The 19,866-nt window shown below is 38.7% G+C and overlaps 1 protein-coding gene across 1 annotated transcript in view; it reads right to left on the bottom strand.

Moving 5' to 3' along the window:
• The window catches only part of CA8 (carbonic anhydrase 8), a 100,987-nt gene that overhangs the window by 13,017 nt on the left and 68,104 nt on the right, over positions 1–19,866 (bottom strand). Inside the window, exons 7-8 of the mRNA XM_063450411.1 lie at positions 17,557–17,669; positions 11,689–11,848 (exon numbers count right to left, since the gene is read on the bottom strand). Coding sequence (XP_063306481.1) covers positions 11,714–11,848; positions 17,557–17,669 — 248 coding nt within the window. The 3' untranslated portion in view covers positions 11,689–11,713. The remainder of the gene's footprint in view (positions 1–11,688; positions 11,849–17,556; positions 17,670–19,866) is intronic.

Raw genomic sequence — 19,866 nt, 5'->3', positions numbered from 1 at the left:
ATTTAACCCTATACCTTTTCAAGACACTATAAAACCTGTACTTGGGGGGTACTGTTCTACTCGGGAGACTTCGCTGAACACAAATAATAGTGTTTCAAAACAGTAAAATGTATTACAACGATGATATCGCCAGTAAATTGATGTTTTTTGCATTGTTCACGCACAAACAGCATTTACACGGACAATATTATTGCTGCGATACTATTTACTGTTTTGAAACACAAATATTTGTGTTCAGCGATGTCTCCCGAGTACAACAGTACCCCTCATGTACAGGTTTTATGGTGTTTTCAAAAGTTACAGCGTCAAATATAAGGCTTGTGTTTCATTTTTTTCACATTAAAATTTGCCAGATTGGTTACGTTGCCTTTGAGACCCTATGGTAGCCCAAGAATGAAAATTACCCCTATGATGGCATACCATTTGCAATAGTAGAAAACCCAAGGTATTGCAAATGGGGTATGTCCAGTCTTTTTTAGTAGCCACTTAGTCACAAACACATGCCAAAATTGGTGTTTTTTGCATTTTTCACACACAAACAAATACTAGCGCTAACTTTGGCCAGTGTTTGTGATCAAATGGCTACTAAAAAGACTGGACATACCACATTTGCAATACCTTGGGTTGTCTACTATTGCAAATGGTATACCATTATGGGTGTAAATTTAAATCCTGGGCTACTATACAGTCTCAAAGGCAACGTAACCAATCTGGCGAATTTCAATTTCAAATGTAACGTGCTATATTTGACCCTGTAACTTCCCAAAACACCATAAAACCTGTACATAGGGGGTACTGTTTTACACATGAGACTTTGCTGAATACAAATATGTGTATTTTATTGCAGTAAAAGCAAACAGTATTATGTAGAACTAAAAAAATAACATTTCTAATTTTCTCCCCTTTTTTTCATATTAAATTATTTTTTTCATAGCTAAATATTTGATATTAAATGAAAGCCCGCTTTCCCCTGAATAAAATGATATATAATAAGGGGGCGGGTGCATTTAAAGGAACACTATAGTCACCTAAATTACTTTAGCTAAATAAAGCAGTTTTAGTGTATAGATCATTCCCCTGCAATTTCACTGCTCAATTCACTGTCATTTAGAAGTTAAATCACTTTGTTTCTGTTTATGCAGCTCTAGCCACACCTCCCCTGGCTATGACTGACATAGCCTGCATGAAAAAAAAAAAAAACTGGTTTCACTTTCAAACAGATGTAATTTACCTTAAATAATTGTATCTCAATCTCTAAATTGAACTTTAATCACATACAGGAGGCTCTTGCAGGGTCTAGCCAGCTATTAACATAGCAGGGGATAAGAAAATCTTAATTAAACAGAACTTGCAATAAGTAAAGCCTAAATAGGGCTCTCTTTACAGGAAGTGTTTATGGAAGGCTGTGCAAATCACATGGAGGGAGGTGTGACTAGGGTTCATAAACAAAGGGATTTAACTCCTAAATGGCAGATGAGTGAGCAGTGAGGGTGCAGGGGCATGTTCTATACACCAAAACTGCTTCATTAAGCTAAAGTTGTTCAGGTGACTATAGTGTCCCTTTAACTTTCTTTAGTTGCTGCAGCACCTTGTCTTGAGTTAACCAATTACAATTATTCTGCAAGTTTTTAGTAGCAATCATTTGCACATCTATTGCCATGGGTTCTTCCTTAATATATACAGAGGAGAAATAGTTATTTAAAATTCCTGCCTTTTCCTGGTCTTCATTGACTAACACCCCCGTTTCAGTTTTTAGTGTACCTACACTTTCATTTTTGGGTTTTTTAGAATTTATGTACTTAAAAAATGCTTTGGGGTTGATTTTGCTCTCTTTAGCTATCATTCTTTCATTTTGAAGTTTAGCAAGTCTAATTTCCTTTTTGCACGCATTATTTGCTTCCTTATATCTTTTATAAGATGCATCTGATTTGTCCGATTTAAATGCTTGAAATGCCCTTTTCTTATTTTTAATCTCTTGTTTTACTTTTCTAGTAAGCCACATTGGTTTTAATTTGTTTATTTTATATTTATTTCCCAATGGTACATCCACTAAACACATTTCATCTAGTACATACAAACACTACATCCACTACTCAAACACACTCAGCGTTCACTATACACACTGCATCCACTACACAAACACACACTCTGCATTCACTGCACAAACAGTATCTAATACACACAAACACTACATCCATTACACACATTCTAATTCACTTTCACTATACACACCACATTCAGTCCTGCATCATTGTCAGCGGACTAGGTAGGGCGTGGGCGGGCCTGGGAGGGAGGGGCCCAGACCTTGTGCTTTGTCAGGGGCCCCAAAATTTCTGGTGGCAGCCCTGCATAAATCACTGCTGTACCGAGGTTTATGGAATAAATCTGGGAGTTCCATAGAAAGTTAAGGAAGCATCCTGATTGAGTTAAGGATATAGCTCTTACATGCTGAACCAAAGATTTTTAGGCAGAAAACAAGGGATTTCACCAAACTCAAACACAGGTGAATGTAACAAAGGAAACCCAGGTTGTGTATAACAGACTATATAGAACAGAAAATGGGTTCTATACAAATATGACAATGGTAAAGTCCCAATCTTTGTCCGTATCTTGATCTTTATTTTTCAGTACTCTTATACATATGGAGATGGTGATTGCTTCATATATTCATAGAAAAGTGGAGTGTTAAATGAAACTGTACTAAATATTTTTTTTAAAATGACATAATAATATGAAGCAAACTAGCTCCTTTTTATATTGATTGTAGCTAAATAGAAATATGATTCATAATAGATGTATTCATTATCATGTTCATTCATTATATAAATGATTGAAAGTTACCTTGAACTAAATGTGAGTTCTCTCTTTAGTTTTGGTGTTTTGCATTCACATATGAGATATGTGAAATTTCTTGTAAATAAAACATGCTTACACAAAAATGCCCTAATGAAATACTTCAGCAACACATTGTTATTATTATTACTATGACTATTATTTATAAAGTGGCAACATATTCCACAACGCTGTACAATAGGTGCACTAACAAACGAGTATCTGCTACAAGACAAGAACAGAAGGCGCAAATGAGCTTACATTCTAATCTTTCATATGTCATATGATCTAACATAAATGGTACAAATAATGTTTGATTTTTCTCCCATGTTCCATGTATTAGTCAGGATATATTTCAGCCTTCATATGCTACTTTTTTATATAAGCCAAATCCCTATGCATATGTTAACTTTTTTTTTTGCTTAGAGAATATTTTGCACACTAGATGTACTACAAGATGGCATTTATCTCATAAAACCTCATATGAATCTTTCATACTGCAGTGCAGATATGTGTACTGCAGGTATCCACATTTTGCCACCACCTTTAGATCTTCGCATGGCGCAAACAACCTTTAATGGTCAAACTTAATTTTGTTCCGTGTTTGGTACAGATGCTGAATGTTACTATGCTCATAGATGTCATTAGGGGTGCAATATAGGAGCTATAGCATTTAATTTGGAACTCCTTTGCTCTGGATCCCCTCGAAAATTCATCAAACCCCCCCCGCATGCTGATAACCCCTTCTATATAAATCAGAGTTTGAAGCCTAACTGCATATGCACATTTTCTCAATCTGGGGGGCTCCATGTGGTGGTCCATGCACTTGGGGCCACCCAATGGGTATTGCTGAAGGGACCAGTCAGACGCCACAGCCTTTAACAGCGCGACCCGGCCCCTACAGTATCGGCATCCTGGGAGGAAGTCAATGCTTGTCAAAGCACACAAATGCAATCCTGCAAGGATAGGTAAAGGGTGGGACCAAAGCTGGCAAAGCATCATGTTGTACAGCAGCTGGGGATTTACCTTTGTCCACCTCTGCTCTTTATAGGGCCTAAAACAAGTAACACAGATTTTTATATGGTGTACATATTGTTTATACACTACCTGGAGAACATTTTGTGGGTGTAAATATATATATATATTAGCATGAATCAGTGGCTATAGTGCTTAGAGAGCTGGGTTGGCAAGATTTTCTAATGGCCTACCAACCAACCAGGACTGGCCAATTATCTGTTTTAAACACAGTAGAGCCTTACAAATGTACAGTTTACATGTATTATATTGTTAACATTACTAATGATCATTTGGAATGTGCTGTCATATTGTTTAAATCAATTCATCATGTTCATTTAAATGATCTCTGGGGTTCATTGTTCAAGTCATTGTTCTGATATGGACATAGAGTTGCTAGTATAAGTAGGTCTAACATCTGTTAGTGTCCTTAAATGCCACATGAGTACACCTTGAGGACAGGTGAGTCAATATAAATATTTTTAGTTGAGCTTTTGCTGATTCACTTGAGCTTAAAATCCTCAAGAAGACTGTAAGGGGTTCCATCAGTACTGGTTTCAGAAACCGTGCTGATTAAATACTCGTGTGATTGGCATTGTGTGACTATGTATATATTTTGCAGTACACTGAACAAATAATTTTTTCACCATTTGTTCCACAGAACAAGTAAGAAAAAGTAGCCAACGGAAAAAGAAACAGGAGGAGCAATAAAAAAATAAATCAGTATTTAGATATTATATATATTTACTAAATATATAATATTTAGAGATTTTTTTTTTTTTACTGCTCCTACTTTTTTCCATCACTTCTTAATTGATATGTAAATAAAATCAACATTTAGTAACTGTCCCCAGCTATCAATAATTTTTTTTTCCATCAGTCATCTCTTGTTTTGGCACCACAAGGAGAATTTAAAATCACAAATTAAAAAGAACATGTTCGGCAATTGGGTTTGATTTGTGATTAGGGAATATTTTGAATCAGAATTATGGAATTCGGATCAACTGCTGTTTGAGCCGAAATTAATCTCCAAGTCCATTGGCTAATATTATTTTTATGCTATTTATATAGCGGCATCAAATTCCGCAGTGCTTTACAGTGTGTGGACGAACAGACATGTAGTTGTAACCAGACAAGTTGGACACACAGGAACAGATGGGTTGAGGGCCCTGCTCAATGAGCTTACATGGTAGAGGGAGTGGGGTAAAATGACACAAAAAGGTAAGGATAGTATTAGACTAGTGACAGTTGCAGAAGAGGAATCAGTCAGGAGCTATTAACAGTTTAATTGATACGCTTTTATGAAGAAGTGGGTTTTCATTTCATTATATAAAGTCAGATCTAATATTCAGTAGTATTTATTTCTCAGTTTCCCTTTCTGTCAATCACCTTATCTAATACTCGGAGCTGTAACCATTATCTGTTATGGTTACTTTCATGGCCATTAGTGTTGTTTTAGCTCTGAACTCCAGCTATCATCATCGATAATGGAAAATCCAGAGTAAATCTCACACTGGGAGTCTGTTACTTTAATCTTATAACATAGGATTTATAAAACACGGGACTGTTAACACATATCACAGAACACATATAACTTAATTTGTCTAGAAAATATAAGGGCTTGATATTTGGGTAACTGATATTTGCATCAATGAAATCAGGTGGAATCCTTAAATTTCAAAGAATTATTTCTGGATTTTTTTCAATCATTTATTAAATTGAGGAGCAATTTCCTTGGAATGTATTTTAATTGAGTCAATACTTAATTCAATTGCAAATGAAATACAACAAAAAACATAAACAGTATATATTTTTAAGCATTATTCATGGAAATGATTGAAAGGAAGAAAAAAAATAGAACATATTCAGGGACGCTGAACATGCATTATAGTATACCGTGTGTCATTAAAAAAAGGTGTTGTACTATTTGTCATTTTTACTTAGATGTAGATATATTTCCTGATATCTTATTTTCCCTAGCAATGTTTATTGTACCTCATTTGTAACAGTACTTATGATGCTCTGCGTTTTTTGTTGCTAGGGAAGAGCTTATTAAAAATGCATTACTTTTCAGCTACAATATCAACAAGATAGAAATTGCATGAAACCTCAAGCCTCCCAATGGACTCAATATACTTACACATCTTTAAATTCAATATACACTTAAAATGCTATAGCTTTTTGGACATACTGTACAAATTACTTTCATTTTATTGGTTTAATTAGAAATATATGGCATTTCTTAAAAATAATAATGTTTCAGTAATTAGTCCATTAGCTTATATCTTCATTAACGATTTTCATATTTTGGGGAGAAATAGTTCACTGACTGACAGTTTTGGTTTACACATTAAAATGATCCCATGCCACCATCACATGTGTATTCTAAAAAAAAACTCAGGTAACATACCACTGCATCATTGCTCATTTGTCCATTTGACTGAATTCCTCTCTGGTTGGTAGGTCAATACCTACCATTTCTCCAAGAGAGAAAGCTTAAAATAATATAGACAAGGGTATTTATTGGTGCAACAGAAAGGTTTTTTTTTTTTTTTTTTCAAAAAAGAAAGTAAAAAAATGACTCAAATAAACTGACCAAAACACCCTACCCAAACAAAACTAAGTGCTTAGCCCCTAACTATCAAACTGTCAAAACTAAAAAGTAGAGTTTACAAGAGGTGCAATAGTGATCATTTAACTGTCTAGGGCAGGCTTAGGCAACCTTAGGCGCTCCACACAGTGTGGTCTATATCTCCCCTAATGCTTTGCCAGCACTCTGGCTATAAGTACATTATAAGAGATGTAGTCCACAACATTTGGAGTGCCGAAGGTTGTGTACACCTAGTTTAGGGGGAGTAAGAGATTCTAGTAGTTAAAGGGGCATGACAATGCACAAAAAAATAAAAAATAAGCAAGTATCATTGTTTAGTAGATATGCCCCAAAATGCATGACTTTAATTTTATATATATCCCCTGCACTCCAACCCAAGTGAATGGTACCTGGTGTTGTGGTTGCTAGGTAATATAGACAGAAAAATATCGGCACTCCAAGGATTTCCAACTCAAAATCTTCTTTTGTCCTGATGAAAGCTCCCTAGAGGAGCTGAAACGTTGATTCAAAAGATTTTGAGTTGGAAAACCTTCGAGTTCAGTATTTTTCTGTCTATATATTTTAAGATGATCTTGAGGAAGACCTGTAGAGGTCGAAACGTCGATCGGACATATGTAAACGTTCTTGCAACATTAAATAATATAATTTTTTTCATAAAGACCGAAGAGTGAATCTCCTTTCTCCTTTTACTACTATATATATCCAGCGTGTAATTGCACCAGGGACCATCTTTACACTAAGACCATTTGAAAGGGTGAGTGCCATTACACACACACACACACACACACACACACACACACATATATATATATATAAATTTTCCTTTGGGCAGTGGCGTACACACGACCCATGGGGCCCCAGTGCGTAAATTGATCCTTGGGCCCCCCGCGCGCGCGCTTACTCTGCGCGGGCCGGGGCCGCAACACATGGCGGCCGGCACCTGGTCCTGGTTTACAGTGTTGCGACCTCAGGATTGCGACCCCTTCAACCGCAGTATGTACGCCAGTGCATGCAGATGCACACACACTTAAAGGACCACTACAGACACCCAGATCACATCAGCTCAATGAAGTGGTCAGTGCCAGTTCCCTCTAGGTTTAACCCTGCAGCTGAAAACATAGCAGTTTCATGTTTCACTGAGGGTTAATCCCACCCCCCCCCAGCCTCCTTACCAGGGGAGAGTGCTCCCTCGCGTGCGCGCAGGACTTGCCGACGGTGACACCAGGGCCAGTCTCGGGGGGCCAGCCTCAGGGGGCCCTGAGGGGGCCAGCTCCTGGGCCCCCCAGGAGAAGAGGCTGGCCACACTGGCTGCATACCAGGTCACAGGGCAGCTGGGCCCCCTGGTGGGCCGGGCCCGGTCGCAGCCGCGACCCCTGTGACCCCGATATGTACGCCACTGCCTTTGGAGGAATATATAAAAACAGCTTGCAAAACCTGCATGTCTCTTGTATGCAGCATTTGCAAACCCTCCCCTTTATCTCCAGCCCAGGTTTTCTGTGACTGCCCAATCAGACTTCCTAATTTAACTCCATGAGAATTCTTTGAAAGGCAGGTACTCTGGGTACACACTCTTCATACATAAAGCACTTCAGCAAGTTAAATAGTTTTAGAGGTCTGGTGTGTCCCTTAATTTCTAAGCTATAGTGCAATAGGTGCCATATATTTCATATCCTGAATATATATGCACCTATATTGCAAATAGTACAAAGACTGAGTGGGAATGAGATTTGTGTAGCCATTATACATCATTTATTCCCCTAATATCTGAATAATACTTTCTTCACCGGTACAGGCTGTTTAAAATATATTTTCAAACTCCTCACTGCTGACAAATTTAACAGTCTATCAATGAATGCTATAAGTGCTGGGGTTGCCCAGTTGAAAATCACTTAGACTCCAATGCATTGAACACTAAGTCAACAGCAAAATGTGTTGAACAAACCTTGGGCTGCAGCATGATTAGCTGGATGTGATATCAACAGACCAGACCTGCGCGAGATAAACTGACCAAGAGATAAACTGTGATTTGTGTATGCTTTTAACAAGTGGTTCAAATTAATTTAGGACAAAATATTATTCCAGAGGTTGTGTAAAATTATCATTAAGAAAAAAACAGTAGAGTGTAACCAAACCTTGGTTCAAGATGTACAGTTGATTCCAAGTTACATTGTTGGTACGCCTATTTGTCAACTTTTTTAAGCATCTACATCTCCCATACCTCAACCAGTTGTGTTAAATATGTATAGCTAGAGAACAATTATACAAACTGCAAAATATTCTGCCTCCCCACGCACCCTCAGATGCAGGCGATAAAGAGAGCGCCATGCCTGTAAGCTGATATCTAGCATTGGAGCTCTTTTATACAAAGTGCTTAGCTAGATGGCCCGTGAGCTTACAATCTATTATACTATCTTATTATAGTGTCTCCCCAGTATGTACATTCTCCCTGAGCAGATCAGTAGTCCATGCTCAAATATCTGAAAAAAGGTTGAAGAGAACGCTGGCCAGTTTGCGAATATGATATGGAAGACCAACATACATCAGAGTGCAAAAAGACAAAAGAGGATTGCTCATGTTAGAGCAATGCGGAGAATGGAAGGACAACCATACCTGGATTCCAACCTCAATGACCTATTATTCTGCATATGACTTGATTTACCATGGCACGATCATCTTATTGGTTTGGTATACAGGCATTCCAAAGTCTAAACTTTCTGTCATGCTCAATTGCTGAACTTTTATTTATTTTCAGAGATATAGATACACAAGAGAGGTAATCATAAGTAAATTATAGCATTAGAGCTGTCCAAGACAAGCATGCCATATAAATGGGAATATAGAAAAACCAGTTGAGAGAAAACCAGTCTATCACAGATATGGTTTTCCCAACTTTTTCACAGAAGTGTGAAGGAAAATATAGGTGATCAAAAGGTTAATAGTAGAAATGTAGAATATAATTATGAAATAAGTATATAAAATCTTGGTCCAACCGATGTCAAAAAGTGTCAGTTACCACCCTGAACTTGTAAAAAACAAAAGAATGTGCCGGAAAAAATACATCCAAAGTGTATACCAGGAATATATATATATATATATATATATATATATATATATATATATACATACACAATCAGTGGATATTGCATCTAGTATCTTCTGGAATCAAAACAGTAAATAAGTAGTATAAAATTGATCAATTAAAAGTACATGGTATGTCATTTTCTAGATAACTCGTCTATAGAAACACGTTGATAGAGGCATGGATACTTAAAAATAGTCCTTTAAGGTTTAGAAACAAAAAAAAAAGTGAAACAGCAACTAAGTGGTGAAATGATAGCATATACAAAAATCAACCAAAAATAACAACCAAAAATATAAAAAATACAAAAAAGTCACATCCACTGACAAGTGGAAAATAGTCCTGTATAGAAGTCTCTATAAAAGTAGATTGTATGGCAAAGTCTGGGTATAGTCAATAATGTTACAGCAATATAAATGGGCCTTTCAAGAATGGAACATCCACTACAGCATTAAAATAAGATGAGATGCTTCTTAATGCTCTCATTTTGTATGCAACACCAACCCATTGCCTTTCCATGTTTGGTAAAACAATGGCATATCATATCCTGCCTTTCTGTGGTATCCTGTCTCTTTACCTCCTATTTGTTCATAAGAAACTATATATTGACAAGAGTTTTCAATACGGTAAATCACTTACACAAGTCTCACAGCTACGAGAATTTTGAGAATTCCCAGGGTATGTGACAGGTTGGCTTTAGAACAAATTGCACAAATGTTGCACTTTGGCCTTTTCTAGCTCCCATCAAAGTACAACATACTCAATCAATTTTGTTGCAATTCTATGCATAAGATTGTTTTTTTTTGCTTGCAACAAAAACCTTGAAGACTTTTTAAGTTGCAATTAGCCCAATGGAAACAAAACTTAACCAAGCATTAGGTAATGGTAATTAATCTTCTATCATATGTGGGGTTTCAGATTTCCAAAAATTAAAAAATAGAGCCATGTGCCTTATAGAAACACTATAGTCACCTAAATTACTTTAGCTAAATAAAGCAGTTTTAGTGTATAGATCATTCCCCTGCAATTTTACTGCTCAATTCACTGTCATTTAGGAGTTAAATCACTTTGTTTCTGTTTATGCAGCCCTAGTCACACCTCCCCTGGCTATGATTGACTGGTTTCACTTTCAATCAGATGTAATTTACCTTAAACAATTGTATCTTTTTCTCTGTAAATTGAACTTTAATCACATACAGAAGGCTCTTGCAGGGTTTAGCAAGCTATTAACATATCAGGGGATAAGAAAATCTTAATTAAACAGAACTTGCAATAAAGAAAGCCTAAATAGGGCTCTCTTTACAGGAAGTGTTTATGGAAGGCTGTGCAAGTCACATGCAGGGAGGTGTGACTAGGGTTCATAAACAAAGGGATTTAACTCCTAAATGGCAGAGGATTGAGCAATGAGGCTGTAGGGGCATGTTCTATACACCAAAACTGCTTCATTAAGCTAAAGTTGTTCAGGTGACTATAGTACAGGTGCCATGCTGTATATCAAGAAACCTTCCTCTCTTGTGCCCACTTCCTTGGCTGTTAGACTGCAGCCATGCTGCATGTGAGCCTTTCATGTACAGCACAGCACATTCTCTGCATCATAAAACCTAGTGCTAAAGTAGATGAAAAAGTAAATGGAACTCCATATGCCACTTATCACGAAACAAAACAGGAATACTTTGTTAATGTATGCATTTCAACATGTATTAGCGTGGTCTTTACAAAATAAGCATTGTATATTTTTAATACTCAAGTTTGAATGAGATATAATCAACTCTGGTAATCATAGATAAGTAGACACTAAAATATATTAACATATCAACAAAGCTTTCATAATGCTCAGCAGGTGACACTGAAACAAAATATCCATTTCCTCTTAAGTCTCAATTGAATAGAGAATGTTTATCCAAAGTGTTTATCCAACAGGATGCTCTGGGGGGTAATTTACAAAACCTGTTTTTTTCCATTAGTGTTCATAGTAATATGCTCCAAAATCAGCAGTTTTAAAATTCAAATTAGTTCTACAAGTTTGTATATGCCTAGCAGCAGGTTTCTATTGATGTATTTAAATACATATTTAAAGGACAACACTCTTCCCTAGTATACAAAATATAATTTCATATATACATGTTTATGTTTAGTGACTATTTGCCCTTACTGAATGAAAAGTGTTTTTCTCCGCATTATTGGAACGCCGCTCTTATGGTTCGATCATTCAGAGGCTGGGTGGCTCTAAAGTTATCTGCAAGTATCCCATCCAAGCCATCCTCTAGATCAGCTCCCTTGACATGCATTCTCAGACGCCTGAATTCTTCAATCTGAAAATGACAAGAGTCAATAATCAGTCAACAAAATATATTTCAGTGAGCAGCATGGGGCAACACAATGGGGTTTCTTTGCCATCTTCTGAAATATAGGGGTATGTCAAAGGATTTTTATGTGTTATTCTGTTATTTTTCCAATCTGTTATTTTAGCCTACATTGTTCCATCATCTAGTTCATTTACACAATTCCAAGTTGAGAGAATAAAACTCAATGCAATTTATATGGATATACATAATGAAGCAGTTCATAGAAATGTTTTGATACAGAAGTTAGTTATCTACAGCGCAGTAATGCTGTTCACAGTCTCTCTTGCATTAACCTAAAATGTGTGCTCCTTTAAGACAACAGGTATGTGTCCAGAGTTGTCAATGGTTCCTTCTGCTATTTCAATGTTAGACTTGTTTTACACACCAACAACATCAATGTATGTTTACTAGTTGTGGAATAGGAGTCATAGTGCGTTCTGCTTGCAATGTACATGTGATAAAGATGTTGTCAAAAGTCAATTGTAAAGAAATGTATATCTCAATGTTGCACATAATAAAAAGTCAACTCTTCATCCCGAAGCTACAGTATCTAATCAATCCATTAGATGGCACCATCACATTGCTCTATTTACATCATCAGATTCAGGCTGTGTGTGCGGAAGTGCAACAAGCGACCACATTGATAAAATGACTACTAAAAATATTTCTATTTCACATTTTCACATGGAAGCACAAAGAATACAACCGACCAAAGCACTGATGTAAAAATGCAAATATAGCAGTGCTATAAAAAAAAAAAAAAAAAAAACATTGCCATTGTTTCTTTGTTGGTTTTATTTTAATAAACAAATACACTTTGTATTGTTTTGTGTGCCTTGTTGTGACTAGTGTACCAAACACAAACATTGTTATTATTATCATACAATTTTCCCTAGCAGTAATAGGAGCAGAGATTGGCTAGTTGTATTTACTCTGAAATATCCTGTTTGGTAAATATGAACAAGGTGTGTCGTAAATCACTGTATGCTTAAAATCGTATTATAGTGAAAGAAAGAAATATAATTTATCATTGTGTTTGCACCTTTGGAACAGTGTGTTTAGATTAGGTAGGGGAGTGCACACAATTACAGATATGTTTTATTCTATCTAAAGAGCAAGCCAAACCTAACGCATTTAACTATCCATTTTTCCATTTAATTAGATAACAGGTCGTAGATTTCTTAATGCTCCCGTCTCACTACCCCAATATCCCACCTCCCCAAACAACTTTCCACCTAGATTTACGCGAATTCCCCTCCACATTAGTCTTTCTCTCACCTCTCTTGTTCTACACAAACCTCTGCATTATTTTTTCTCTGGAGATGGACATGCTCTCCATGCCCTTATACCAAGTTGACAGATTTTTTACATTATAGCTGGTTCTCTAAATACTGCAGAATAGCCTCTATGTAATGGAATTCTGCACAATGTATATCTCTAACATTTTCAAGTCCTATTGATATGGCCCATGTTCTAGTATTTGCTTTCTTCCTGTTAAACGATAACTTTGACATCAAAACTATGTTTTAATGTGGGGGGGCGTGGCTAGCTGAGCAGCAAACAAGACGTGTTGGTATGGAGCTCCGGCTGAACACACTGTTTAAACCGACAAATTGCCATGAATTTACAGAAAACAGACCAGAAAACCAGCCTAATACTGATCCAGATACCCCCGACGACAAGATGGGGCGAAAACATAAGAAAATAACCTGCCTGCAGGGCTCATACACGCCTGACATCAGACGGTCCTTCAATAGGCCGCAAAAGCAGACACAAACTAAGATGGCGCAAGATGGCAACCAAAGCTCCAGTGACTCTGAGGCATCTGCCCAAGAAAGGGGCCCCCCGACCACACAGACCGCCAACGCAGTGTACCAGACCGAAGACTCTGACTCTGATGACTCGCCCTCTTCAAAAAGCGATATTAAAAAGCTATTACTAGACCTACGGAGGGTATGGAAGTCGGACCTAGACGTGGTGCAGTCTGAGATAACCGGAGTCACGGCGCGTCTGGGAGCAGTGGAGACTAGAGAAGGGGACAGAGACACTCTCATTGCTGAGACCCAAGCCCAAGTCACCTCCCTGACCCAGCAACTCCTACGACTTACCCGCACGGTGACCGCGATGGAAGCCAGGCACCGCAAAAGAAATGTTCGGATCCGCGGCGCACCGGAAACAATAGGCCCAGAAGCCTTGCTAGAGTTTACCAACAAAATGGCGACCGCGATGGAAGCAAAGAAAAATGGCAAAACATGGCCAATTACAGCGGCATTCAGGATCCGGAAGGCCGTGGACGCCCCCGCGGACGCCCCCAGGGACATTATCGCACTTACCCGAGACATAGCGGTAAAAGCGGCAATTATGGCCCAAGCGAGGAAGACGCCCAACACCACGGTGGATAACCTTCACATCAAGGTATTTGATGACTTACCTTTTGCAACGCTGCTAAAAAGAAGAAGATTCATGCCAATCACACAACAGCTGAGAGACCGCGGCATTAGATACAGATGGGGGGCATCTGGCACGCTGGTGGTGCCACACGGGGAAAGAGTTCTTTTGCTGTCAGCAGAGGAAGACCCCACAAACTTCCTTCAGGAGCTCCAACTCCCTCAGCCTGGACTCCCTGGACAGGAGAGAGGCAAGACCCCCAGCACCACCAGTGACAAAGCAGCACAGGAGAGAGGCTCAGAGGAAACAGGGGCACAGAGAAGGCCACGTCCACAGAACCCTCCATAGGACTGTTAGAACGCTAGAGAACTGAACATATGCCAGCCTACCGGGCAGGTTGGAGACACTTGGGTGAACTAAGCTCTTTACAGGCCCCCAGGTGTCTATCTTGACATTTACCCCAGTTGGTTATCATACTCCCCCCCCCCTTTTTTCTTTTTCTTTTTTTCTTTCTTGTTTGTTTCTTCCCTCTCAATTTAAAATGTTTTATTCAGAGGCGCATCAATTGATATTGCAAGGGTAGCCACACTGTACCGGACACCTCAGACCCAACACTTGTACCACACGGCCCCTGACGGAGACGTAAGGAAAGACGGGGACGGGCAAGTTCACCAGCGAGAGGGGAAATGAGAGGGACACGGCACGGGGGGGAGTGAGCAGACTCCATACCAATAGGGTACACAGCGCAGCAGACCCGGTCGCACGACAGCCCCTAAGCAGCTAAAGATGCACTCTAGACCCACAAAGATAGCCTATTCCACTGTGATCCATGACCGCCCTTCTAAAAACACTAGAGCAGGGAACAAAATACCCCCCTTCGACTACACTGGGCAAAGGGCTCACAGCACAGCAACTCACACACAGGCGACCAAATGAAGGAAAAGGAATAGGGCACATGAACGTGAGTAGGCACAACACCACCTCAAAGACAGGGAGATGGCTAGTGACAAATGGGGACAGGGCATAAAGGAGTGAGAGTGACCACTGCACTGGGTGATGGGATACGAGAATGTGGATGAAGTAGAGTAGACAATAAGGGATACAAAGTGAGACATACAACACAAACGGACATGATATAACTCCTGCAGGGCGTGCTGTGCCTGGGAGTGCAGCAGCAGCGTAAAGCTAATTGACAAGTCACATAATTATCCTGAGCAGTGATTGCTTGAAAGGCAGTAACAGTTGCCATCCCTCGGCAGCCACACCAAGGCTAAAGAAAAGCATGACAGTACTCCCACTCACCCCCCAGACATATGCCAACTCACATCCCGACCTTAAGTCGCCCACACCCAAGGAATTTCCAAAATCATATTCACCATCTTCACACTTTTAATATATTACTTAAATACTATGATTTATTAACTTAAAACATTGCAGCCTGAATAACGAAGACTGCTGTTAACGATACCATGTGTAGCTGTTTCCCACTAATGACCATTATCAGTCCTATAATATGTTTTGAAATGACCAGTTAAACTATCAAAATGTGCATCTCAAGCTTATATTACAACATTGTATGCATTGAATAGCCAGCAGTTGCTGTTGTGGCACTGCGGGCCCATGTGTTAATCTCGTTGCACAATCAAAATAAAGAATATAAAAAAAAAAAAAAACTATGTTTTAATGCAATGATCCTTTTATCAAGTTTTGAAAGGAAATGTATTTTTGTTGTTAAATGGAATATATGTAAATAAATAAATAAAAAGCAAAACGTATCCCTACCTATGGTATATAATAGGATCCTTCAGCCATATGCATACATCTTGGGTCAGACTGTTTGAAAACTGACAATTGGTCTCTATGGTCTTCCCTGCCTCACTCCCTGCACAGTGCAGTGATATCGTTATACCGAATAACTGTCAAATTAAAACACAGTCTGACACAAGGTGTATACACCACATATACTAAAAGTATGGATGTGGTTGTTTTTGAGTTTTTTTTTGTTTGTTTTTTTACATATAGTTCATATTTAAAAAAAAAATTCTTTCAATACTTGATGAAAGAGTTATTATATAAAATAAAATCTTATGCGGTGACAGTTGTTCTTGATTTTCTTTTCTTTGATAAAGTATTGTTTTGTTCATGAGTCTGTCTATGTACTTACTGGAAAGCTTTCAAATAAAGATTGTCCAAAAAAATAAATAAATTACAGGGAACTACTGTTATTTGTATTGCACAAAATGAAACACATTATTCAGTATTCAATTATATTTGTAGTGCAGCTACCATTGTGAATAGTAACATCACATTTATGGTTTGTGTCAATTCATTTGACTGTAGAGTACTTAAAGGAACACTATAGGGTCAGGAGCACAAACATGTATTCCTGACCCTATAGTGTTAAAACTACCATCTAGCCCCCAGCCCCCCAACTCTCTTAAATATAGTAAAATCATACATCTAGTCAAGTATGTCACTGCTGGCTCTGCCCCTGATCTACCAGCTTGGCTGACATCTTCTGAAGTGTTCCTCTGAGCCAATCACAATGCTTTCCCATAGGATTGGCTGAGACTGTCAAGGAGACAGATCGGGGCAGAGCCTGAACAAGTCAAACACAGCCCTGGTCAATCAGCATCTCCTCATAGAGATTAATGAAATCAATGCATCTCTATGAGGAAAGTTCAGTGTCTCCATACAGAGGAAGGAGATACTGAATGGCAGTGCTACACACTGTGCAGCACTGCCCCAGGAAGTACCTCTACCAGCCATCTGAGGAGTGGCCAGTGGAGTTATCACTAGGCTGTAATGTAAACACTGCATTTTCTCTAAAAATAAATTTTTTCTTGCAAAAAGCCTGAAGGGAATGATTATACTCACCAGAACAAATACAATCAGCTGTAGTTGTTCTGGTGACTATAGTGTCCCTTTATTAATTGTAATAATCTACTCAGAAAAGAAAGTAAAAAAAAAAATGTCAACTTATAATTGCCAATAAAACTGTATTTAGGTTCTCATAAGTAAATCTGAAATTACTGTCATGTTTAAATGGACACAAAATAATTACATTTCCCTCATTTACCATGTTTTTTTATGCAACTCTGATGCCGAGAAATTATTCTACTCTTGTCAATACACACCTGAAATTTGTTTTCTCTGCTCGGATAGAAAAGAAACGTCCATTCTTATTGGTAACTATCTTTGGCAATTTTCTGAACTTTATTAGTACTGTATATTTAGGAAAGCAAATCACATAGTCACAGGTCTCACGATGATCAAGAACTACCTACCTGTGTTTGAGAAATGGTCAAAGGATATCTAAACAAGATCCAAGTGACACCTTCACTACACGGTGGCATTGTAAGAGAGCCGGTGTACACCCAGTAGTCACGAAGTAAAGGATCTAAATTAGTATGAAGAATAAACATAACTTTTTGTTAACTACAGAGGTCATGTTCTACAAAACTGCATATGCAAACACTTCAAGTCACCAACTCTTATCTTTTTAGTTACTCACATCATCCTACATTGTTCCACAGAATAAAGCCCCTCCCCTCCCCATGCTCACTATGTTATGAATAGAGTGGAACAGACAGACAGATGTTCCATAGGCTCACACGCTCGGGGTCCCATCAGGTTGCCCATGCAGTTAGGGCCAGCCAATGGGTATTTCTGTACAGGGGCCCAGTCGAGAGCCATGGCCCTTTAACAGTGCAACTAACTGGTCCCCTGTAAAATCGGCAGTGCTGGGAAGCAGTGAGTGCAGGTCACTTTCTACCAGCTACATAAAGTGCCCTTATGGGAGGCAGAGAAAAGCATAGACAGGAGGGTGGGATAGGCAGAGAGCATGCTCTAGCCACATACTCCTACCATCCTCAGTCAGCAGTCAGACCCCAGGGAAGCCACATACTCCCACAAAATGTATATAAAAATGAAGGTGAATGAAAGTATAAAAACTATGACATGTATGTGTAAATCCATGTGTGTCTCAGTTAGTGTGTGTGTGTGTGTCAGTGTGTGTATTTGTGTGCATCTGTGTGTCAGTGTGGGTATATGTTTATGTGTATCTGTGTAAGTATTTATGTAAGTGATAGTGTTTATGTATATGTGCATACATCACAGCAATCAAATGCAAACACTACATTCAAACATACCCCTGCAATCAAAAGCAAATATTGCATACAAAAAACACCCCGGTAGTCGAATGCCAAAATTATATGCAAACACACCCCATCACTCAAACACCAAAATTACATGCAAATGTACACCTTCACTGAAATGTCAACACAAACACAGCCCTGCAATCAAACGCAAACATTACACAAAATCACACCCATGTATTAAAATGCCACAATTATATACAAACAGTTAGAGGAGGGCCCAAACATTTTTCTTTCATCAGGACATTTCCATCACTAGGTGAAAGATAGAAATCTTCAAAAAGATTTACTTATATTATATGTATTATATAATTTTATAACATGATAGGAGGTTTCATATTTTGCATTAAACTGTCTTTACTAAACTCCAGCAACACAGATTTAACAATAAAGTTTAGTGAAAAAAACATATTTTAACAGGGTATAATTGGGTATAATAATTGAGCACTTCCTCTTTCTTTGCTGCTCCTGCAGACACAGGTCCGAGTATTTTGTTCCATCATGTCTTTCTACTATACCATTAATTACTATATTGCCTATAACTGTTTATAACTGTTATATGTGTTTGCTCCCCTTCCCTCCCACCCTGTATTTGTTAACATCTTGTTCCCACCCTATCGCTAAAGTTATTTACATTTCTCCTAGGCTCTTCACGTCTGGGCTGCCACAGCTAGCCCTTAGACCTGCTCCCTCTGTGGACGCGTTGCAGTCGCTATTGCTGGGATCGCACCATTTTTTATGACTTTTCCCCAATGATTTAAGGGCCTGGGTGGGTGCTGGGGGTGCGGGACACACTAGTTTTTTGGTCTGACGGGACTGCAATTTTGTGGTCTCCCTGTCCGAGATTTTGGCATGAACTGTGGCCATCTTGGATCTTGCAAATTCTCGCGAGATCCCCGGCGGCCCTTTTAAGTCGATTATATCGTGATTCACACGATCTGATCAAGTTTCATACTGTTGTTTCACGGTTTCAAATCTCTGTTCATGACAGTTATTTTTTCACAATATATGATTTCAATCAATACAATTGTGGTATATGTGTTGCTTGCCTATTAAGGACCTACAGGCTTACCCTGTGATCCATAATCACACACTATTCTAGGACTAAGGACCTAATGGATTCACCTCACCTGCATAACTTAAAGGATACTGATTCACTACAGCATTGTATGGGGTGAACCTCCTTCTCTGTATAACTTGGGTGAACCTCACATTTACACGCCCGACAAGTTGGCGGGCAGCTTTTATTTAGGGTGCCCCCCTCCTTGGTACCCGTCCCATCCTGCGGGACAATACAGGGGTGACCCCCCTATTTCTTCATGAGACTGTCAGTGTCTCCAATATTACCAAGGGAAATCCCCTTGCATAAATATACGACCACTGGCAACGGTCGTTAGAGGGTGACCCCCTTAAATTTGTCACTCCAACCACTCTGTGCAT

Source organism: Pelobates fuscus, chromosome 4 (genome assembly GCF_036172605.1).
Source record: "Pelobates fuscus isolate aPelFus1 chromosome 4, aPelFus1.pri, whole genome shotgun sequence".
NCBI lineage: Eukaryota > Metazoa > Chordata > Amphibia > Anura > Pelobatidae > Pelobates > Pelobates fuscus.
Note: the sequence above shows the minus strand (reverse complement) of the source record. Positions and strands in the feature narration are given on the sequence as shown.